At 32.9% G+C, this 25,683-nt stretch overlaps 1 protein-coding gene and 2 non-coding genes across 4 annotated transcripts in view; all 3 read left to right on the plus strand.

Moving 5' to 3' along the window:
- Positions 1 to 303: 303 nt before the first annotated feature.
- On the plus strand, positions 304 to 376 carry TRNAK-CUU (transfer RNA lysine (anticodon CUU)). The gene has a single exon. It is a non-coding gene; the product is annotated as a tRNA-Lys (tRNA).
- A 1,631-nt stretch (positions 377 to 2,007) lies between these two features.
- On the plus strand, positions 2,008 to 2,080 carry TRNAK-CUU (transfer RNA lysine (anticodon CUU)). Its single transcript has one exon. It is a non-coding gene; the product is annotated as a tRNA-Lys (tRNA).
- Positions 2,081 to 21,274: 19,194 nt separating this feature from the next.
- The window catches only part of LOC143223349 (protein pinocchio-like), a 52,248-nt gene continuing 47,839 nt past the window's right edge, over positions 21,275 to 25,683 (plus strand). The window contains exons 1-2 of one of the 2 annotated variants that reach the window (XM_076451231.1): positions 21,275 to 21,300; positions 21,618 to 21,861. In XM_076451231.1, coding sequence (XP_076307346.1) covers positions 21,732 to 21,861 — 130 coding nt within the window. In that variant the 5' untranslated portion in view covers positions 21,275 to 21,300; positions 21,618 to 21,731. Of the gene's footprint in view, positions 21,301 to 21,617; positions 21,907 to 25,683 lie in introns of those variants that run through there. The other variant, XM_076451229.1, reaches the window with a different exon arrangement.

Consider the following 25,683-nt stretch of genomic DNA (forward strand, 5'->3'; position numbering starts at 1 on the left):
AAGGATGAACGAGTACACATTTTTTAGCTCTTCAAATAGCAATGGCTGGAAAGATTTCCTGTAATAAAAAGTTTTGATTTTTGTTTTATTTTTGAAAAAATTTGAAGACAGACTGAATATAATTGAATATCGTTTACAAGGAATTGTAGGAAATGGTGTCTGGGTGATATGTAATTCTACTTGCTATTAACTGAGATACACTTAATGTGGAGATAAATGAAAAGCGAGAATGAAAATGAGAAGGAAAACAAGTGATAATAAAGAAATTAGCAAAAGAGACAAAGCTAAAAAACGAATAAACCAGCCCGACTAGCTCAGTCGGTAGAGCATGAGACTCTTAATCTCAGGGTCGTGGGTTCGAGCCCCACGTCGGGCGGCGTAATTTAGTTGAGTTTCTGAGTGCTTTGTCAAACAATAGAATTTTTCTTCCACTCCTAAAATGTGAAGTGCATTTGTTCATTGACGAATGTGGCGATGGACGATGTCAAGAAAGAAGTCTCTGAAGAACGTATTTAATAAAGTAAATAATCGAGAAATGTTTGAGACTTATTATAAATCAGAGGAAGTTAATGTGACGTGTTCCAATTTCTGAAAATTCTTGGGAAAGAATGATTCTTTGACACAGGTATAGATATAATAGCACAACTTCGTTACAATCATGTCGCTTTTGAATAACTCTTTGATATTGTAACAATTTTCTGCATTATCTTATTCGTTTTTGCCCTTTTACTCTGTGTTTTATTCATTTTGAAAAATATTGGAGCTTCAGAAATTTTTATACCAACTCTTTTTTACCTATTTCAATAGAACTTGCTAAAGAGAAATGTCTAAATAGAGAAACATTAAAGAAATTAATGATTATTACCGTACGGATCCATGAACCTGTCAAGTATTTGTTTTTCTTGTTCTATCGTTCGTCATTTGAAATGAGCACTTTGAAAACTTTTATCTCTATTGCAAACTTTCAGCTATAATTACCGCATCCCTTGACTATTTAATTTATGTTTTCTAATATAGCATTATATGATAATCGATTTTAGTGTTAATATTCTTTAAAATAACCCTATAAAATTTTATCGTCTATTGGAAAAGAAAGTAAACGTGGTTTCAATTGATCGGGAGACACCGTTATTGATTTTGTGTAGGAGGAATTCTGTTGATACGTTAATTATATATATACATCGGTATATGCGAAGAGTTTTCTTAAAGACTTTAATGTTCAGAACATGTTTAATGAAGTAATGTATGGAATGCGCATTATTCAAATCCGCCGTTCTCCCCGCATCAAAACAGGGATGAATGATCTATTAAAGGATGACTTTAATATGTAACAAAAAATGTCTCATTTGTAAGGAAAGTTTTAACTTTAGTAGAAAATCTGCAATATGATTTTGTTATTGCCCGTAATTTGTGACAATATATAAATAGATTGAACGATGTTACAAAGTTTCTTTGCGTTTTATACGCGTTTAAATTTCTGAAATGCGTATAATCGTACCACGTATTTTAATGTTATCAATTCGGAAATAAAAAGAGATGAAATTTATACGTATTTGCTCTAACATGGTTTTGGTATGGGGAATTTGATGAAGTTTTCGTCGCGTAAGTTTCTTGAAATTATTCTTTAATTGTTCGTTTCCTAAACCGAGAAAGAAGTTTCTGACGAAAGACATATGATATATCTAAGGACAGGTACGTTAATGAAAGGATGAACGAGTACACATTTTTTAGCTCTTCAAATAGCAATGGCTGGAAAGATTTCCTGTAATAAAAAGTTTTGATTTTTCTTTTATTTTTGAAAAAATTTGAAGACAGACTGAATATAATTGAATATCGTTTACAAGGAATTGTAGGAAATGGTGTCTGGGTGATATGTAATTCTACTTGCTATTAACTGAGATACACTTAATGTGGAGATAAATGAAAAGCGAGAATGAAAATGAGAAGGAAAACAAGTGATAATAAAGAAATTAGCAAAAGAGACAAAGCTAAAAAACGAATAAACCAGCCCGACTAGCTCAGTCGGTAGAGCATGAGACTCTTAATCTCAGGGTCGTGGGTTCGAGCCCCACGTCGGGCGGCGTAATTTAGTTTAGTTTCTGAGGGCTTTGTCAAACAATAGAATTTTTCTTCCACTCCTAAAATGTGAAGTGCATTTGTTCATTGACGAATGTGGCGATGGACGATGTCAAGAAAGAAGTCTCTGAAGAACGTATTTAATAAAGTAAATAATCGAGAAATGTTTGAGACTTATTATAAATCAGAGGAAGTTAATGTGACGTGTTCCAATTTCTGAAAATTCTTGGGAAAGAATGATTCTTTGACACAGGTATAGATATAATAGCACAACTTCGTTACAATCATGTCGCTTTTGAATAACTCTTTGATATTGTAACAATTTTCTGCATTATCTTATTCGTTTTTGCCCTTTTACTCTGTGTTTTATTCATTTTGAAAAATATTGGAGCTTCAGAAATTTTTATACCAACTCTTTTTACCTATTTCAATAGAACTTGCTAAAGAGAAATGTCTAAATAGAGAAACATTAAAGAAATTAATGATTATTACCGTACGGATCCATGAACCTGTCAAGTATTTGTTGTTCTTGTTCTATCGTTCGTCATTTGAAATCAGCACTTTGAAAACTTTTATCTCTATTGCAAACTTTCAGCTATAATTACCGCATCCCTTGACTATTTAATTTATGTTTTCTAATATAGCATTATATGATAATCGATTTTAGTGTTAATATTCTTTAAAATAACCCTTTAAAATTTTATCGTCTATTGGAAAAGAAAGTAAACGTGGTTTCAATTGATCGGGAGACACCGTTATTGATTTTGTGTAGGAGGAATTCTGTTGATACGTTAATTATATATATACATCGGTATATGCGAAGAGTTTTGTTAAAGACTTTAATGTTCAGAACATGTTTAATGAAGTAATGTATGGAATGCGCATTATTCAAATCCGCCGTTCTCCCGCATCAATACAGGGATGAATGATCTATTAAAGGGTGACTTTAATATGTAACAAAAAATGTCTCATTTGTAAGGAAAGTTTTAACTTTAGTAGAAAATCTGCAATATGATTTTGTTATTGCCCGTAATTTGTGACAATATATAAATAGATTGAACGATGTTACGAAGTTTCTTTGCGTTTTATACGCGTTTAAATTTCTGAAATGCGTATAATCGTACCACGTATTTTAATGTTATCAATTCGGAAATAAAAAGAGATGAAATATATACGTATTTGCTCTAACATGGTTTTGGTATGGGGAATTTGATGAAGTTTTCGTCGCGTAAGTTTCTTGAAATTATTCTTCCAGAGAAAAGGCAAGTCAGGTTTAGATTACGTCTAATTGCCACAAAAGAATCATCTTCTGTAATTGTTCGTTTCCTAAACCGAGAAAGAAATTTCTGACGAAAGACATATGATATATCTAAGGACAGGTACGTTAATGAAAGGATGAACGAGTACACATTTTTAGCTCTTCAAATAGCAATGGCTGGAAAGATTTCCTGTAATAAAAAGTTTTGATTTTTTTTTTTCATTTTTGAAGAAATTGAAGAAAGACTGAATATAATTGAATATCGTTTACGGGGAATTGTAGGAAATGGTGTCTGGGTGATATGTAACTCTACTTGCTATTAACTGAGATACACTTAATGTAGAGATAAATGAAAAGCGAGAATGAAAATGAGAAGGAAAACAAGTGTTAATAACGAAATTTGTAAAAGAGACAAAGCTAAAAAACGAGTAAACCACCCCGACTAGCTCAGCCGGTAGAGCATGAGATTCTTAATCTCACTGTCGTGGGATCGATCCTTACGTCGGGCGGCGTAATTTAGTTTAGTTTCTGAGTGCTTTCTCAAACAATAGAATTTTTCTTCCACTCCGAAAATGTGCAGTGCACTGCTCCTTGACGTATTTGGCGATGGACGATATTAAGAAAGAAGTCTCTGAAGAACGTATTTGATAAAGTCAATAATCGAGAAATGTTTGAGACTTATTATAAATCACAGGTAGTTAATGTGACGTGTTCCAATTTCTTCCTTTCTGGAAATTTTTGGAAAAGAATGATTCTCTGACACAGATATAGATATAATATCACAACTTCGTTTCAATCGTGTCACTTTTGAATAACTTTTATGATATTATACTTATTTACTTGCTACTTTCTGAGATATATTTAATGTAGAGATAAATAAAATCCAGAGTAAAAATGAGAAGAAAAAGGGATGATAATAAAGAAATATGAAAAGGAGACAAAGCTTCAAAAATGATAAATCATCATGTGAGAACGTATCAGACTTTTACAAGATATTTCTAATGAATAGGTATTTTATAGTGACTCACTAAATGAAAGTAGATAAGTCATATCATATGGAAGAAATATTTTAGCATTTTATAAGCTTTATAATTTCAGTGTTTTACTTCAGGTGGTTTTGCGTGAAAGTTCTTTTAAAAAGTTGTTTAAGATAGTGTTTTGAAATGTTTCGGAGAAATGGATATTGCAAGCTATCAGGACTCCTATCAATTGGTTCGATCTGGTGAGTGATTCTCACTTAATATCAAATGACAATTTGTTAGAAGAAATAATTTGATATCTCAGAAAGTGAAGTTTACATTTTTTTTTCCTGGAGTTTTCAAACTCTTAGTCATCATAATTAGTTTCACATGCTGTTGTTATGCTAGTCATCAAAGCTACTGGCAACAGCCACCGTAAATTATGTGAATTAAGGAGCTATCATCTAATATTTCTAAAGACATCTCTCATTGTGAAATGTTTATCAATAGGTCAGAAAATAAGAGTCACAAAGCTTTAATGACTAAAATACGTAGTGGGACGTGTATATAAATGTTCAGACAAATAAAAGAAACTAACCCAACTCCACTTTTTCAGATCGTTAATAAAATGAACCCTTAGGAAGATGGATACGTCTGAATACCACATTAGGCATATAATGCTTTATGAGTTAAGAAAAGAAAATAGTGCAGGAGAAACTATACGAAACACTCAAGATGTTTATGGTGCGAAGTCTTTCAATGAAAGAAAATGTTAAACGTGGTTTCAGAAGCTCAGATCAGATGACAACAGCTCTAATGATGTGCCACATTTCGGTCGTCTTGTTGAGTTTAATGATGTCTTGCTGCTGACTGCACGTGATGAAGATTCTGCTGTAACTGTTGAAGAACTAACACAGAAGCTTAATTCAACCAATTCAACAGTTCACCATCATCTGCAACAGCTTGGAAAGGTGTCAAAACTTGGAAAATGGGTCCTTTATGTTTTGACAGATTTTGTTTTTGTTTGTTTGTTTTTTGAATTTCGCACAAAACTACTCAAGGGCTATCTGTGCTAGCCATCCCTAATATAGCAGTGTAAGACTAGAGAGAAAGCAGCTAGTCATCACCACCCACCGCCAACTCTTGGGCTACTCTTTTACCAACGAATAGTGAGATTGACCCTCACATTATAACGCCCCCACGGCTGAAAGGGCGAGCATGTTTGGCGCGACGGGGAGTTTTGACAGAAACCAACCTTAGAGCATGAGTGGACATTTTCACTTCTCTGACTCTCGTGAACGTAACACCTTTTTTGAACAGGTTATTGGTTGGAGATGAAAAATGGATGTATTATAACAATGTTAAGCGCCGCAGACAATGGATTAGTGCAGGTAAACTGGCTTAAGCACAGCCCAAAATGGGCCTCCACGTTAGGAAAGTCTTGTTAAGCGTTTGGTAGGATACTGTTGGTGTGATCTACTTTGAGTTGCTGCCACTCAATGTAACAATTACATCAGAATTCTACTGTTAACAGTTAGAACGCTTAAATGTTGCACTGAGAGAAAAGAGACCTGCTTTGATCAATTATAGATGTTGCGTTACACCAAGATAATGCACGGCCCCATACAGCAAGGATCACATCTGCAAAGATTAAAGAGCTAGACTGGGAAAAACTACCACATCCTCCTTATTCACCAGACCTTGCCCCATCTGATTACCATCTATTCCAAAGTTTGCAGGACTATCTTGATGGGAAAGAGCTTGGAACACATGAAGATGTCAAACTACCCTCTCTTTTCTTCCAAACCCCAAGAATTTTATAGAAGTGGCATTCAAAAACTTGTGAATCGTTGGCAGAAAGTAATTAATAATAATGGAACATACATTGTTGATTAAATAACATTAAAAGCGTTTGCAATCCTTTCTCTTTTTTTCTGAACCTAAAATCGAACATTACTTAACGGATGACCTGATAAATACCTTGGAAAGAAATAATTACTTTCATTAAGATAATGATTTTTTCAACCAAATGACTATCCTAACTACTTCAGTTGTTGTTATTTGCAACCGTGTGGACTGAAAGGCCTGAAGTAGCTGATCAATAAAATGAAGGTCTAACTGCTACCTCTAAATCCAGTATTTCCTTAGCTCATTTCCTCCCTCTGTTGCAAAACAGTAATCTTGCTTTCTGCTGACTCATCAGTATCATCCTATGATTCCTGGTCAAGCTTCACAATACGTTTGATGATCAGTATGCTCGAGAAGCTTTGCATACATCTCTTGTTATAAATTGGTCTTGTTGACTGACTCATCTGTGCATGAAACAGTATCTTGATTAGCAACAGCCAAGCTGGTTTCTTCTACCAAATAGACACCTCAACTTCATGCTGGTACATTTGCTCCCTCACTGTTTGTGCTAAAACAGTGTTTAAATGAGCATCCTTTTCCATGTGAATATTTTCTAGTGTTCTGAATTGGTTCATACAGTACCATGCTAATAGATTAGCAACAAACTGTGCCTCTATATCGACCAATGAATATGCTTTGGTCTTCTCTGTTAGGTTGTTAATGGTTGTGATTATACACAGACAGCATCATTCCATATTCAGAAGTGTTCTGAATTGGTTCATACAGTACCCTGCTAATAGATTAGCAACAAACTGTGCCTCTATATCGACCAATGAATATGCTTTGGTCTACTCTGTTAGGTTGTTAATGGTTGTGATTATACACAGACAGCATCATTCCATATTCAGAAGTGGACCAATGATATGCATGGCTATTTTCTGCAGACGAAAACCAACAATTTTCTATTGGAGTTTATCTTGTTTAGGTTACCTTTTTCTCTTAATAGCCTATACCATAACATACTGATTCTAGGACTGATCACCTTAACTTAAGTGTAACAAGTAGAATCATTATTGAACATAAACACAAGCACAGGTAACATTTTGGTGCCATCCAATATTTGTGTGATGTAATGTCTTGAGAAGCTTTTGCTCTGAGATCAACTAGATTACAGCACAGGCAGAGAACCAAAGCTCAGTAGCTGTTATTAACAATACAACAAACCTTTCTGTACAGGGTCCATAGGTTACATGTGTACATGCTATGTTCCTCAGCCTTAGCTGATATCACATTTACCTTGCCACATACGAAGGAACACTCATGTTAGATCTGAGTCACTCAGTTGTCCTTCCCAGAGTGCTGAGATGTTAATTGTAGCATTCTTCCACCGGTGAAATCTCATATCGTATGGCTTGTTGTTGCTATGGTAGAAATGGTTTCTAACTTCACACAGTGTTGAGGGTCAGCGCATTTAATGAACAGACATACATACATACATATATACACAGCAAGACAATCATTTGTCGTTTCCATGTTACACGTCCGAATGATGCTGTATGACTAGATTATGCTTCTGCAATGGTGTTCTTCAACGTTCAGTAATTCCTTCTGAATTTTTAATTTTCATCAACTATTTATGTGATATATTATCTACCTAAATAGCCAAATTTTGTATACAAGTAGTGTTGATAATAATTTACAAAGACTAAAACTGCAAGCAGCTCTTTATTTGTCATAAAATCTGTGTTTTGAAGCTGTGAGTATACAATAGCATAAAAACTTAAACATACGAGTCTATCCTGCAGTAGCAATAATACTATTCTGATTTCATTATCACTGGTTTTAGTATCTAGGAACAACTAACAACTCTCTTGTGAATGTATCAGTATTTGGGCTTTCATTAAAATATTCTTCAGAAACCGAAATCGTTGTTTGCAAAGAACCTGGCATGGTCTGATGGCTAGGGCACTCGAGTTGCAATATTCGGGTTGCAGATTCGAATTCTATCTTGCATTTTCAGCCATGGGGGCGTTACTGTGTGCCAGCTAATCCCATAATTAATTGATAAAAGATTAGCCCAAGAATTGGCAGTGGGTTGTGTTGACTAACTGCCTTCCCTCTAGTCTTTTACTGCTACATTAAAATTGGTTAGTTAGATAGCCCTGATGTAGCTTTAAGCGAAATTTAAAAAAGACCAAACCAAATTATTTGAAAAGTATCCTAGTGCTTCAGGAAAGCCAAAGCAATAATTATTTAATCATCTTACATCTGTATCTTATATCTAAGTGATGCTTGATAACTCGTTGTTTGATCCATATGCCTATTCACTCCCACAAATACCATAGAATTTTCAACCAACATTGAGTTGCTACTACTTGTCTAGATTATTCACGCAATCCTAACCAGTGGTTTCAGATATGTTGAAGACTGTGAAATTGCTTTAGAATATGGTGTGAGAGATGCAACCTTCTTGGTTACTACTAGTTCGCTCACCATTCCAATTACTATTCCAGTAAAAAACTGAAATCTGATTACCCATAACTGCAGAACAACACTTGTACTTCATACTTTAACAAGCACAATTAATGCTGCTTGCTCTTTTTGATAACATGTGTTGGATTTATATCCACAATACATACTTTACTTCATCCGTTGTAAAATTCGGAAAACTATTTGAGGATGTTGTAACTTCTTTTCCCATATACATTCATGTGATTTTGTTCCTGGATCCAGTCTAGGTAGTGTTGAATAACATCAGTTCATTAGTTGCACAAGAGAAACTGAGTGATAAACTCTATAATATATCTAGTATTAGTGACAACTACCTTCATATATTCAGAGATTTGTTTTAACTGACCCAAATAGTGGTTTTACTCAAAGTGCCTGATATACCTTAAGATCTGTCGGTAGTCTGACTTTCCTATATCAACCACGAGCTCCATTTGTTGCTCTCTTACTCTAACAGGTATTTATCACGACCTGCCCAATTGTCTATTGCACCTAACTAAATGGTTTGAAGAATCTAGGGTTGGACCATCTAACTGAAGATCAAGCATTGTGCAACCTATTATGGAGATCAGAGTTTCCAAGCTGTTACTCGCCTGAATCACTAAAGAAAATGTTCCAGATTTCCTATGTACCCTAAATCTATAACTGTATCTTGCATTGATAAAGAGTGCTCAGAGGTTTACCATGCTTGTACGATATCTGAGCATATACTTGAGTAACCGACAAATTCCAAAAATTATTTGTTAAAACAAGAATGTAGATATGTGTAATATACTTGAATACCATATCCACACGTGATGAATAATGTTCTAATGATGAAAAAGGGTAAAATGGGTCCCCTGATTAAGTTACTGTTTTGAACTATTAGTAGCATTAAGTTTTGCATCAATAAAAACACTTCAATGAGTAACAGTAGATATAAGTCACTTATGAAAATTTCGTTTTGTTTATTTTATATTTAATACAAGTTATATGTTAATAATGATAATATAATACAGATTATATGTTAAAATATAGATAGAGAGGTATTCACCTAGTTTTAACTTGAATGTTTATTTTCTTTAATTAAGTATGTCTCATTACACTAGTCAGATATAAAAGTTCAACTGAAAGTAATATTTATTTCAAAGGATTTATTGTTTTGGATTTCACTTTAAAAATCAAATCTTTATTACAAGTATTCATAATATAAAATACATTACGTCTGTGGTTATCAGTCAAGCACTAATCTCAATATGCTTCCAAGTTTACCTTTAGAAACGTTTTCTCTTCTCGTTTAAACGTAAAACAAAATGAAATGCACTGTACAACAAGTTTAAGAACTGTACATAAACTAAAGCTAAATAACTGGTTCTGAGACAAGTTTTACTTGTCTATTGTCAGACAATTTTTTTCAGCAACAGGATTTACAGTTGAAACTTGCAGAGCAAGTTCTGATTATGACTAATGCTGTAAAATTACTGACAAACTTTATCCGTAACTAATTTCAAAACTGTTTCAGTATAAGTTTTATGTTCAAGTTTTAAAATTTTCGAAGATAATAGTGATAGTTTGAGATATTGCTGATAACAAAATATACAGAAACACTATTTACAAACATTATCACTGTATTTAAGGTCTGATAAAGATAACTTATTCCAAATTAAATTTTGCTTGATGTTGTATAAATTATTTGATAATCTATTAACACACATTTACCTATATAAAATGGGAGAATTTTCTTATAATTTCACGTTTTATCTGAAAATTTTCAAAGTGTAACCTGGTTTTTTCCAAATTAATGGAACTTAAAACCAGTGATGTGTTTTAATAACTTTTAATTTTTGTGCTCTTCTTTCATACGCTCGAAATCCTAGTATTACTTTAAGAACAGTTCGTTTTATATAGAAGAATGAAAGATACATGTAGCACTTTTTAACCAAAAAGTGATTAAAACTGTAATAGTTACTTTACATAGAAATAAGCTAAAAAATTTATCAGCTGACTTCTTCTTCCATTTTGGATTAGTGTCGTATTCACAAAAAGGAAGGTTTTAGTGCACAGAAATTTGTGTTTTTAAAACAGTAAAGCATGTACTACATGACAACCTGTTTGCGTCACGTAAATGTCAAGTTGACCTCAAAATTAATGCTTTTCTTTGGTTCAAACCATTCACACTATGTTAATTCACTTATGAACATTTTAGGTCATTAGGTCCACAACAGAACATAGACTGCTACTGTGAAAAATTATAATGTGCATTTGTCTTCATATACTGTGGCAGTATGATTGACGTATATTGAAATTCATATAGGACTGGTACGAAATATGCGTGATTGTAAACATATAAGAGGCGAGAGAATGACCAAGATGTGTAATTTGAGAAGTGAGTGGCAGTACCCTCCCATCATCTAATAAGATGCTCGTAAATGGTTCTTTATGTAAAAAATTAAAAGGCTTGTAGGAAAATGTACACCAGTGCTCTTTGGAAATATCAAAAGTGTATAGATTGATATCCTGGCAATGTGGTGTTATTAAATGAAACATTATATTTTTTATTCCCAAAAGCTTCAATGCTACTAGGTTTTAAAACTGTTCTGCCTAAACAAGAGCACTTTAAAAATTCCAGAGCAGCTCTCTCCCTCAAGTTATCGCAAGGATTTACATTTGGTAAAATTCAAAACTAATGATAGCAATTTTATGTACATTGTGTTACGCAAAGCAAAATATAAAGTTCCTTTTAAATATCTGTTAAACTTATTGAACCAACCGTTGACTTAAATGCATTGTAAATCATCATTTGTTTTGAGAAACCCATGATTGTTATTCACCTAAAATAGTAGTTTGCCTTTTGTCTATCAGCTTTCCTCTGGTATTGAATGGAAAGATGAGTAATGAGTAATTGCATTTAAAAACGCAAAACAACAAAAAAGTAGGCAGTTCAAGCATTGAAAGTTCAGTGTTTTCTTTAAAATATCACTATTCGTTCTGCTGGAAAAGTAAAATATACTTCAAGTTGTTATATGTTCTTGAATGTACATTATCACTGGTAGAGCATTTTAGAGATTTTTTTTTCCGAGTTGAATCACACGTTATATTCATTTACATAATTAATTTTCATAGTTTTACTTCTATTCGGTTCATTCTTATATTAACTATATTACATTTGAAATAACTATTTGTTATTTTGTTGTTAAACAAAAGCTACACAATTTGCATCTGTGTTGTACTCACCATGAATATCAAAGTCCAGTTTTTAACATTGTAATACTTCAAACTTACTGTTTAGCAACTGGGATTCAAATAACTAAAATTGGACATAAAATGAAATATAGTAAAAAATTAATTTAAAAAAAATTTAGGTGATTGATGCATGTATAGAATCTACTAGCAGTGCAAAATCAGGTGCAGTCAGTGAAAGTTCCATTGGTGAATGATCAGGTATGGTCAATGGAATCTGTACTGATGAAGCATCAGGTGCATTTAATTGAGGTTCCATTGGTAAAGCATCAGGTGAAGTCAGAGGAAGTTGCAATGGTGAAACAACAGATGCAGTTAGTGGAAGTTCCGTTGATGAAACAACAAATGTATTTAATGGAGATTCCACTGCTGTACCGTCGAGTGTAATCAACGAGAATTATTTTCACATCATTGTACCCATTGAACACTGCAATTTCACAAAGTAAGTCTGTTCAAGCCTTAAAAATTGTTGAGTGTGTGTTTTCTTATAGCAAAGCCACATCGGGCTATCTACTGAGCCCACCGAAGAAAATCGAATCCCTGATTTTAGCGTTGTAAATCCGTAGTTTTACCGCTGTACTAGCGGGGGGAAGAAATTGTTGAATCTCAGACTTTTCAATCACACAAGTTCACAACAGACTTCTTACGGAACATTCCTGAAATATCTTGTTATGAATGAATATCATCTAAGAATGAAATAATACCCGAATTGCCAAAGTAATGGGAAATTCACAATCATTTATTTTAGTATTTTGATTAAGAGTACTCCATTTTAAAAGATATAGTATACCGTTTTTGTAGGTATTTTGTAGGATCTGCAATTCGAAAAGGTTAAGAGATTTGTAAGTTTCTATAAACATTGGAGCTCGGTATAGGAAACACACTTCTCTACTGTCTTTAAACAATACACCACATTAAGGGCATAATCACATGTATAATTTCAACAGTTATCAGTCTGGCTCTCTTGTCAGTCAGTTACATCTTGTTTATTCTCAATGATACAACAAAGAATTGAGGAAAACAGAAAACATATAAATCTTTCTCTTAAAGATGTCGAATTTTCGTTCAGGCAAAATATGGAGACGATAGTGGTTCAAAAGCTGGAAATTACATTGAAATCCTTCAACTTTTCACATAGTCAAATACCACTCTGAAAACAAGATCTGTTTCAGTTTCACGAAGAAATGCGACCTTTAATAACTGTATGCTCTGAATTACTAAAAATCATCAAGTTCGTCATTACCTTTTTAGTAATTTCCTTTCAAGCAACAAGTGTCTGCTTTCTGTTAATAATAGAAGTGGTCGACATAAAGAGTAATACTCTCCAAAAGTTATATACAATGGTTATACTGGGTTCCAAGATTTGTTTTCAGAGTGGGATTTGACTATGTGAAATTATATTGAAATCATTCAACTTTTCACATAGTCAAATTCCACTCTGAAAACAAACCTTGGAACCCAGTATAACCATTGTATAGAAGTTCCAAATATGTAAATGATGTAATTTCAGTAATTGGTAAATATACTATGGAAACCACTTTTGGTGGAACAATAGAAACTGAGTACTTTTCATTTCTGGCAGACGAAACAAATTATTTATTTCAGAAAGAGCAACTTGCCGTTTTATTAAAGTACTTTTATGAAAGTAAATTTAGGGAACTTTTCTTATGTTTGTTAACATAAAGAGAATCTTAATGAAACCAATTTAACTGCTTAGATCCACAAATAAATTCAGTAAAATGGCACTAACTGGTTAAACTATATTCCTCAGAGCTACGATGGAGCAAGTGTTTTGAGTGGGTGCATTAATGGAGTATAGTCATAGTTAAAGGAAAAGAGTTCTCAGGCAATGTATATAAATAAACAATATATAAGTTGGATTTTGTTCTTAGTGGCTGAATAGAAACATTGGTGAGATTCCTTCTTTATGACATGGTGATTAAATCACTTAACACATACACTACCAACAGCAACACCAAGTAGCAGTTTTCCATTGATGATCCAAAAACTGAGTATCTTCGAATTCTAGTATCTAGCATGTGAGCGAGCTGTTGTAAATAGTGGTCCTGCTGATTTCGTAAGTTTAGAAATTAAGCCTCGTTATGGAAGTTTACTTCTTTTTTAACATGTACTGTTAGAAAGCACTGACGTAAATGTAGCAACTAAAGCTACAAGATTGCGATACAAACTTGAGTCCTTTAGATTTGTTGTTCTTCCTCATATCAGATCAGCTTATAACTAGTGATGATTTTATTTCAACAAGCAACGAATTACAAGACAAGTGATCTGATACTTTTTCCTTCAACCTTTCGATGCAACCAAATGTTTTCCATAGTCTTATTATATCGAGATGACTTTAGAAATTATTTAGACTAAAAAATCGTGAACAATCTAGAAGAGTTCAAAGAGCTATAAGTACCTTTTGACAGACTCCATAATTGGAAAATATAATGTGGAAACTTCTAGCGGTACAACTATTTCTCTAAATAGAAATCGATACTTTGAAATAGTAGATTCCTTTGTGAATTCGACAGATGCTTTTCTGAGAGTAAGCCTCTCTTGAAAGGAGTTTCACCATTTGATCATGATACAGAAAATTCTTACATTTTGAGTATCTTACTCACATTGTAAATTCTTATAAGAGAATTGGTGTGAATGACATTCTTTCGCAGATTCAAATTATTGTTACCAAGAGACACACTTCTAAAATAACGTGAAAAACAAAAAAAATATCTGTTTCAGTTTCACGAAGAAATGCGACCTTTAACAACTGTATGCTCTGAATTACTAAAAATCATCAAGTTCGTCATTACCTTTCTAGTAATTTCCTTTCAAGCAACAAGTGTCTGCTTTCTGTTAATAATAGAAGTGGTCGAAATAAAAAAGTAATACTCTCCAAAAGTTATGTTAAGTATCTCATGATCTCCATGAGATATATGAAGATCGAGTTCAGATCATGTCAACAGCTTTGTTGTAAATGTTACCTTCAGAACAGTAACCAGAAGATCAGATTAGCACGAACTAGTTTCAGTGGAAGTGTAATTACTTTGAAACCGTTGCTGAAAAGAACTAACCAAACCAAGACTGAAATGAGCATCGGACTAGAAACCTATAGACATGTACTTTTTTCATAGATGATTCCAAGTTTGAATGGTTCTACAAAAACCCTATGACAGTTTGTTCAATGATCAAAGTGATAATGGTATAGTAGTCAATGTACTTCTACAGAGAATGAATCAGTTCATATTTATGCTGTACCTTAGCTAAACGTGTTTATGCCATAGTAGTGCTTACCTTCCAGCAAGATAATGATGCCTACTAAACTGGCGTATAAAAACATGTGGATATAAACGTATAACAGTACAGAAACATTGATTTAGGGTTTCTTCTTAAGTTATAGTAGATAGTTTTCCTCCAATTCATCTCTGGGTGAATAGGTAGAAATAGGAAAATCTACCATTTAAAAGCAATTGGTTTTCAGGTTTTATTGTAAAGTGATTCAAGAAACCTTGTTTGTTTGTAGTTTCTGAACACACGAATTTATACATTCACATTGTTTGTTTGTTCTTCTGTTTAGCGCAAAACCGCACAATGAGCTATCTTCATTCTGTTTAATCACAGCGAATCGAACCCAAAATTTTATCATTACAGGTCCATAATCTTACCGCTGGTCCATTGAAGAATCATATTGCTTGAAAATTGAACTTTAGTACTCTGTTGTCAGCTGCTTTGATGAACGAACATATAACCTTATCTTTCTGCCTAAAAGTACCATGGTTACAAAGGTTCATTGAATAATCTTACTTGTGAAATAAAATAACGACAACAGTGAATCAAGGAAAAAGAGAATTTGCTGAACACGTACATTATCAAAACATTTACATCAAAAACGAGTGTTTTTCTTGTTTTCTTGATCGTACATTTTATTTATTAGTTTTTTCTAAAGTGAATTGGAACTTTTTTTCAGAAACTCACAGTTTGTTATATGAATTTGTAACGCAATAATTAGGTAAAATACTAATGATTATGCGTGTTTGACAAGTTTGGAATGTTCCTTTACAAATACGTATTGTAAGCGTTTAAATGTATTCCAAAGATAAGAAGGTATTATTAGCCTCGTATTTCTAACATCATGTTATTTTCTCAATACATACACATAAAATCATAAAAGAAAAGGCATTGTCTTAAACCAGCGCCCTTTTTTAGTCACCCACCAATCAATGAATTGTCAGGAAAAATTAATTGAAGTGAAATTAAACAACAAATTATTCGAAACTAACGGTTAAACCTTCCAGTGACTCAACGGTAAGTCTGTGGGCTGGTAAAGCTAAAAACCAAATTCGATATCTGTGGTGAGCACAGCAAATATAGCTCATTTGTGACTTTGTGCTCGGCGATAAACAAACGATTGAACGAACGAAATAACTGTTGAAATTAAGATATTCGTAACAGAAAGGTAACAAACAAGTAAAGGAGAACAGGTCTAATAGAGCATCAGAATTGGTTTATCGACCTTAACTTACCTCTTATCAACTAGATTTTATTGAGGTCAAGTGACCAGGAGATTTATTTATACGTGAGAATTGGCTTTATAGTGACTCCTTTGTTTTAATATTCATTAATATTCTAAACTTTAGTTTATGTTCAGTGAAGTGTCATGATTATCGAATATTATATGTTTCCAATATTTTATGTAGCTTTAGACATCTTCAGAAAATAGTAACCGAACTGTATAGGGTTACCCAATACAGAGAGATAATGGTACAATTTAAATGTTCCAAAACTGCCATTCAAGACAGTGATGTAGGAAAGAGTTGCTAAGTGAGGTGCTTGGCTAGAAATTCAGATATTACAATTAGCTTTTATGCTACCAAAGGCAGCTCAATTTAAATGGGTTTCGGGTATGCACCCAGAAAATTAATATAATAATATAATTTACAGTTGCCATTTATGTCAAATATGTAAAAGTGTGGATGCTACAGACCCCCAGTTCCGACACCTCTGCAAAACAAATAAAAGTCCAGAAAGGAGTGTGGAAATAAACGCGTTTTTCAAACATAGTGGGTGAATGTTATCCACATAATTCCATGCTGAATTTTAACACTAGTTTTAAGAGAGTAAGAGTAATCTACAATATATTATTGTCGGATGATAGTTTCGCTTTCTGTTTAAGATTGATCTTTAAACATACACACATTTTTCAAAAACCTTTTGCTACGAAAAAAAGACATAGTCTTCCCATGTGGTATGGTTATACCATGACTATTTGTTTGTTTTTGGTTTTGGAATTTTGAGCAAAGCTACACGAGGGCTAACTGCGCTAGCTGTCCCTAACGCCGTGGGGGCGTTATACTGTGACAGTCAATTCCACTATTTGTTGGTAAAAGAGTAGCCAAAGAGTTGGCGGTTGGTGGTAATGACTAGCTGCCTTCCCTCTAGTCTTACATTGCTAAATTAGGGATGGCTAGCATAGATAGCCCTTGTGTAGCTTTGCGCGAAATTCAAAAACAAACCAACGAAAGTGGACTTTCAGCTAGTTTCGGTACTCATATTTTCTTCGCCTTAATAACGCTTATACATGTGTAGCTTGAAAGCGTGACTTTCCAGTTTTGTCTTTTGTACTAAACTACACACTCTGTCATATTCTGTTAGTTCCTTCAAAATAGAAGGTTTTCCCCAGCATTTTGCTCATAATCGGTTTTATTATCTTGATCTTTAAGGCGTGTAGCTGTATATACTGAATATATATTCTTTTCTCTGTAACTTGGTACGCACCAGGCGTTTCAAATTAGCAAATAATATATAAACGTGACTTCGTAGAATGTTTTAGGACAAACACGTGAAGATAAGATATTGAAGTTTTCGCCCATGTGTGACTTTTCCTACTGAAATGACAACAAGAGTTTATCTGTTGCCATGTCTGTTATATCTGTTGCCATGTCTCTTTCTTTTATTTGTTAAGAAACACCTTCTCGAACACTATGAGATCGAACAGTTTTACCTTTTTACTGAGTAAGTGCTGAAAGTAATTCACTAACAAGCTAAGTGACTTTATTCTTTTTCATTGTATAGACCTATCTTCACCTCACGTATTACAGGTTCTGTTCTTATTCTGTGAATCGCTTTCTTTTGATAGATAGGATTATATTTTTCAACGGTATTAATTTTATTCTCCCCGGTGTATAATAATTATGAATTGTAATTGTTATTAAATAAGATAAACTTCGAATTTGTCACCACGATTGTTGAACGTAGCTATGAAAGGAAGAACAAGACTGTGCCTCTAGATTATCTTGATTTAGGCTGTCGTGGCTCGTTTATAGGTTCTACATAGATTAAAACGGGACATGACTTTAAAACTAGAAGTTTGAAATATTACGGTCGAGCAAATAAAACAAAGGTATTGGGTTGAGGAATAATTCGTGAGCGTTTTTTCAAGTTAAAAAATATATTCATAAATTAAACGCTTTCGCAAAATATTTCATGTCATTTGGTAGATAATTTTTTGCTCTAATAGATGGTGTGTTTGATTTTCATATGTCTTTAATTTTTGCTTTCATTTTCAGCTCATTAAATGGAATGTCAAGTGGACAAAATCGAGCATTTTCGACACCATCTGCTTTTCGCATTTAATTTCTTGCAATTTCGTTTACAACAATGCATACTATATACCTAGGTATTACATGAAATAAAGTATCATAATAAATGTTTGGGTGTAATGTGTTCATGCATTGAAGTATTGTATAGTCTTGCATGTAATGCTTGAATGAAATTATTTAAAAACGCTCACGAATTATTCCTCAACCTAATATAATGACTCAAAATTTTTAGAAAAAGAAAAGAAAAACAAATTAACGATTTATCAACTAATCATCTAAAAACGAGTTATGTATATTGCACCACAGAGATATCTTTACTGTTAGCACCTATCTTAACATATTATTAGATAACCACTTGTGTCAAACTTTATTTATAAGCTTACAGTATTAACTTATATTAACCTGTGTCTTGTGTTCGAGACATGTAAAGTAACAAACTGAATTAAAATTTAGTAGAAAGCTTGGCATATTATATGAGATTTTAAATCTCACAAATTTGAAAACCTAGGTATATGTTTTTGTTACCTGAAGTTTAACTTGCGTTTTCAAACTTTAAAGGTACACACACAATATCTCAATGGTAAGTCAGTGGACTTATAAATCAAAAACTCAAGTTTCCACACCAGGAATGAACAAAGCACCAGATGGCCTATTGTAAAGCAAACTTTAACAATTTTTTTCTTTGCCGTTTCCGTTACACAAGTAATGAGATATACACAGACGCTTTTCTTTGAAAGAAGGAAATACCATTGAATAAAACAAGATTTTTTTCCGTAGATGAAAAAAATCTGTGTAACAGAGGCGTTTTAAGAAATTTTCAGAGCTGCACGTATCAAAGATTAAAATGTCTACCACAATGTAACTTCCCTAGAGGGCGTTGTACTCTATTTTATGTATTTATTTATTTATTTCGAATTTTTTTTGTTCTTATGCAAAAGTCAGTTTGTACACATAATGAAAATGTAACCAAGATCATGAATATTTAATTTAACTGAATATGTAAACGAATACTTTTCGTTTCAAAAATCACAAGTAAATTATTAGAATGGACAACTGACCAAATAAGGTGAAATGTTACTTACAAGAACTGTTATTAAATGCTATAAAACTGTAAGATTAATAATTATTAAGTTAATAAAATGTACATTGGCTATATATATATGTAAAGGTACTAAAATACAAACAAAGAGACATTTTTAAGAAGTTTCTGAGAAATGACCGAAACAAACACTTGGAGAACAAGAGAAGAAAGCATAAGTACAGGTAATCTGTGTTTAACCTTAACTTGTATAACCCACAATTCACTATCATAACAATGGAAAGGTTAAGAGTTAAATCTATTCGGCAAAAGAGTGAAATTCTCACTCTCCAACTCGAGGCGCTCTGATTACTGAAATAAAACGTTTAATCAAATCTCAGCTAAAATAGTTGGCATTTATTTCACTGTATTTAATACTGACAAGAATTAAGATCTTTCTAAACAAACCCTTCGTTTCAATTAATTATATACTTTAACAGATTTGTTATGTATTCCTTGTCTGTTTTAAAATAAGTTTCGTTTATTGTAAAAAAGACATTGAATTTATAACCATTTTTGGTGGCATTATTAGTAGATAAATACAGATTTGTTAGAGGCTTAAGTTGCAAATTGAACAATCCAGTATATGATAAAACTTGTAGACTTCATTACTGAAAAAAACCTAGATTTTAATTGCTAGTAATTTGTAAACAACTTATATCATTGTAATTTTGTTTTATTACAGATGCCTGAAAAACTGCAAAGATCTAAGGAAAGATAAAACTATTTTGCCTGAAAGCTGAAAATATGTAAGAACATATAAAAAATTCTACTCTGCCTAAAAATTACAAATATAAGGAAAGATAAAAAATTCTACTCTGCCTAAAAATTACAAATATAAGGAAAGATAAAAACTCTTCTGCCTGAAAGCTACATATATGTAAGACAGATAACAATTATTCTGCCTGAAAATTACAAAGATGTAAAGAGATGTAAAACACTTCTGTCTGAAAGCTACAAAGATGTAAAGAGATGTAAAACACTTCTGTCTGAAAGCTTCAAAGACGTAAGAAAAGATTTTAACTCTTTTGTTGTTGTTGTTTTTTTCAAATTAGCATCGATTTCAAATCAAATTATTTACTTGTTTGTTGAAAGAAGTTAATTTTAAAACCATGTCGGTAAGTTATATTAAATGTACCACAGTTTAAAATTTTGAAAGAGTTTCGTAATTCCATGATGTATTTTATGAGATCAAGAGACTTTTTTCAGCGCTTTCGTCAATACAACATCCTTTAAGTTCATAATCGAAGGTACAGTATTATAAGCTTCAAAGTTAATAGTATTTTTACCTTTTAGAAATAAATATTTATTCGGTCGTTAGCAATTATTAACTTACGTTTGCTTCTCTTAGAGGAAACATTATAGTAGACTTTTCTGCGAAAAAAATATACTAGTTGTAGAAGTTAAGGAGAGCGTTTTTTTTCGGCAGAAGATAGAATTGAAACTAGTTGAGTTGAACGAGTTTGAGGCCGTAAGTTTGTTAACCTAAAGCTGGATGTAAACCATTATAAAATAAAGATTAAAATAAGTATGTTGTCGTCTGGCAAGTATCACTATTCGAAAACGGCCAATGGTAAGCGCTGAGTTTCTCTACTTGGTGCTTCGTCGGACGATAAAGAGTAGCTATTAGTTTTACACAACTTGGCTAGGTGGCGCTAAATAAAATCACGAGGTTTCTCGAGCGTTCAGTTGCTGAGAAAAACCAAAGCATTCTTAAAGAATTCGTCACTAAGCGTCGGTAGACGGATGTGGCGGGTGAGTTTGAGATGGTTAGGAACAATACAAATTGCATTGTGTTTGTTTTATTAACATCATTAGCATTTGATTTCTTTTCCATTAACTGTAATCAATTTGGATCAGTATGGACAACCTTAATGTTACAAATTTTGAATATTTTAAAGGAAAACGGAATTAATAAGGTGTTAAAATAATCAGTATTGGTAAGCAGGTCGAATGTGATGCAATTCCTTTGTTAAAACTTAGAATAACAAAAACAAAACGTTTCTTCTCTATGCGTTTGTTAAAAGAAAGTAAATAACTTGTCCATTTTTACTTTTTGTTATCGAAATTAGCAGTAACGACTCGGTCTTATCGCCCAAGGGTTCCAGTGGTGTAAGATCTCGAGCAGTATATTATCGCTAACAACGTCGTGTCTCACAAGGCTCTCTGTGCTACCTTTTGACGTCATGAGCGGTGCTATGATCGAATATAATGCCTTCTACCCAGGGTATGATCTGGATGAGATAAACATGGTGTTTGATGTAGACGATCCAGATTTCACATCGGATCTCACAATGTCGAACATGAATCATTGCGGTAAGTGGTTGCAGATAAGAAAAGAAACGTACGCCATTGAAATAGGTAACTTGGAATTGTTTCATACAGATATTTGTATGTGAATTATGATCTCGTAGTTTTTTGCAACTTTAAAGTGTTTCAAAGGGCATTCGTACTAAAGCACAAAGCTACACGATGGGCTGTCTGTGCTCTGATCATCGCGAGTATCGAAAGCTGGTTCTTAGCGTTGTAAGTCCATAGACATTCCGCTGTTCCGCTTAGAGTGAAACAAACGTATAGTGAATTGAGATGTATGGTATCTTTGTTGTTTTTTATTAACACAGGAGAAAAAATATGCTAGTGGCTTATTACTATCAGATGAAAATATAAAACATTTATACGTAAGTTCAAACAGTAACCTCGCACATGCATGAGGTTTAAAAATGCATCTATATTTCTATATAATAAAAGAAATTCTGATAAAACTAGTTATATATTTCACTGTATAATGACGTCAAACTTTTGTTTAGACTGGCCCATGGGTGAATTAAGTATACTTACTAATTAACAGTTAAAAGAGCAATTGCCCAAATCATGTTAAATTTAGTAGTGTGTATATATATATATCATCATATATGTAAATATCACGCATTTTAATATAATTTCAAACATTTACCTTCCATTCCTTTTGGTCCCCAATGACACAGCGACATGTCTGCAGACGTACAACGCTAGACACTGGGTTTCGATACCCATGATGGGCAGAACACAGATATTCCATTGTGTAGTTTTGTTGCATAACTACAAACAAGCAACAATTGCTTTTGTTTTTCCCACTAAATTTATTTAGAAGATGTTTCAAGATCTTGTAACGACCCGCATTATTTTCCGTGGAATTCATCATAATAGTTGTTTCGATACATCAAACACCATGATAAGGTGAAAGAGGTTCAAGTGACGTTTAAGGATGTGGGTGGTTTAACCATAACGTATTTCAGGTTCTTAGAAAATTTCACGTGAACGTGTTACACAAGTGAAGAAGCTTATAAGAACCAGTAATGAATCGTGTTACTGTGTTAGCTGAGAGAGAAACTTTTGTTGTGTTTTTTTTCTATTATGTGGAACTTCTATTTTCACGAGATATATCTGTTTATGATAATAGTATAATATTAATAAAAATACTTAAGTTACCATGGTAGAAATATTCTTTATCAGTTTTATGCACTTATCATGACTATCAGAGACCCACAAAACATGTACGGTCAAAACTAGTATCTTTATTGCAATACTTTAAATACAGGGTTTCTAGAATAATACAAAATAATTTTAATCCCAGACAAATCTTTTGAAGTCCACTTATCTAGGCTTAACTATAGTTTAAGCCTTAAGTACCGCCTACATTCTATAAATATATAGATGATCACTGTAACTTGTGTGCATTTTTTCCATTAGTTCACTGTACTTGATACTATCAGTAAATAAACTAATAATGCTATTCTCTGATCTAACGTTAAACTTTCTCGGAACTTTGGTAAGCTTTTAATACGTTATACAAAATGTTGACTAATACATACTTACGTAAATCCGTTGAAATAAAATTTTCAGGACAGACAAAATCTGAATGTTACAACAGATCGTTACAATTTTCTGCTGTTCAGTACATCTTAGCATATTATTGAACATTACATACATTATTGTTCACATTTTAATAACATAAGAAATTATTCTTGCAGTAGGAAATCTGTGCTGTGAACATGACACCTTTAAATTTTAGCGTTACAAACTTTAAAACTTACTAAACAACTACCAGGTAACTGTCAAGAGTCACTGGTTTATGTTTTTCACAGATACGAATGTAGCATAAGTTATTTATTTATATTTCTTATTCATGTTGAAATATTTAGCAAGTAAGGCTTATTTGTATTTCGGTTATTTATGAATGGCTTTTACAAGTCAAGACCTGACTGTCCATTGGTAGCAGACCTAGACCGTGGCTATATTTCCAACCTTTACGACTTTCTGATATTACGTACGTGATGTCCAGTACTCTTGTGTTTAGGAGTCTTACGCTAATTTAACGGTCACTGTTGTCTCACCCTTACCATTGAACCAATCCAAATTCGAACTGCTCCACCCTGAAGATATTAATTAGGGAAGTGGTGTTGTGTAATGGAATGAAACTGACATCATGCACTGTTATTGTTTCTTCATACAAATTGGAATTTGCAACAACAGTTAAAAAGGTTATCTTATGTAGTAGTAGTACAACAACTTTCGACCTTTGGAATTATTTAATTATGTTTCTATTGTAAAAAAACCTACCAGTACTGCCGTACTATTATGAGAGCACTTGTTACTCATCACGGTAAAAAAAATAAGTGTGAATCAGCACGTTTGTACCGAAAAAAACAATGTAGTGTTACCTACTACTTATATAAATTTAATAAACAGGGAGTTTGTCAAAATGCACCATTCTGTTTTCAGTACTACTTTAACATCTTGAACATAATATCAGGAAGACAGAAGACAAAACATAAGTCACGTGAAGAGACTTTCAAACTGTAGAGAATATTCTAGTTAATTTATACAAGAACTATAGATTCTTTAGTTGAACGATTACAATATTATATAATAAAAATGAATTTACTACCTGTTGCATCCTCTAAAGTAAACTTCCGACAAATATATTTTATAAAAAGGAACAATATATTAAGTTCGATATGCGCTTCAACCAATCGATGTCAGGCGAAGTACTTGTTTTTCGTAACACGTCTGAGCCCTGAAACACAGTACTGTAATACTGTTAATGACACATGATAAATATCTTTTTAAAGACGCTTTTAGGGTTGATCACACGTAACAAATATTATCTGATTCTTAATTTCTGACTTACAAGTGCACAACTTATACACCTACAATTTTAATCAATTTATTGTATTATTTAGGATACATTACTGTGGCTTTACCATTCTTGGTGCAGAATTAATTATGTTGATAACAATGAAGTATTGAAGGTTCCCTAAAAAACTTGTCTAAAATATGAATCGTTTCTTACATTGATCAATCAGACTTCCTGCTAAGCAGTAAATAAGATTTTTTTCTAAGTATTGTGTGATTACTAAAGTATCAAAAATTAACAAGTTTTTAAGCAGTAGGGCCCGGCATGGCCAGGTGGATAAGGCACTCAATTCATAATGCGAGGGTCGCGGGTTCGAATTCCCGTCGCACCAAACATGCTCGCCCTTTCAACCGTGGGAACATTATAATGTTTCCGTCAATCCCACTATTCGTTGATAAAAGAGTAGCTCAAGAGTTGACGGTTGGTGGTAATGACTAGTTGCCTTCCCTCTAGTCTTACACTGCTAAATTAGGGACAGCTAGCTCAGATAGCCCTCGTGTAGCTTTGCGCGAAATTCAAAAACAAACAAATTTAAGCAGTTTCAACAATAAAGATTATCACGATGAAAATAATTAATCAAATTATGTTTTTTTAATTGTGAATATGATGTATTAAACACGATATGAGTTAAAGTTATAAATGAATTTGTTTATCAAAATGTACATATTTCTACGCACAGAAAACAAAAACTTTCCTAGTTGAGAGGTACAGTAACAGAAGTCAGTGCAGTTCTCATACCAAGAAAAGTTATTTTAAAGAAAACATTAGGAATAATACGAAAAATTTCACAATCATTTACTTGTAAAGTACTTCTTGTTATGGGAGTTACGAACATTTAGTAGCAAGTTCCCTTCCCTCGGAGGCTCTGAGGTAAGCTTATGGTTGATTATGCTAAATTCGGGGTAAATTCCCTGCATGACATTATACACATATCTTATTATGTAGCCTTGAAATACGTGACT

Source organism: Tachypleus tridentatus, chromosome 8, assembly GCF_004210375.1.
Source record: "Tachypleus tridentatus isolate NWPU-2018 chromosome 8, ASM421037v1, whole genome shotgun sequence".
Lineage (NCBI taxonomy): Eukaryota > Metazoa > Arthropoda > Merostomata > Xiphosura > Limulidae > Tachypleus > Tachypleus tridentatus.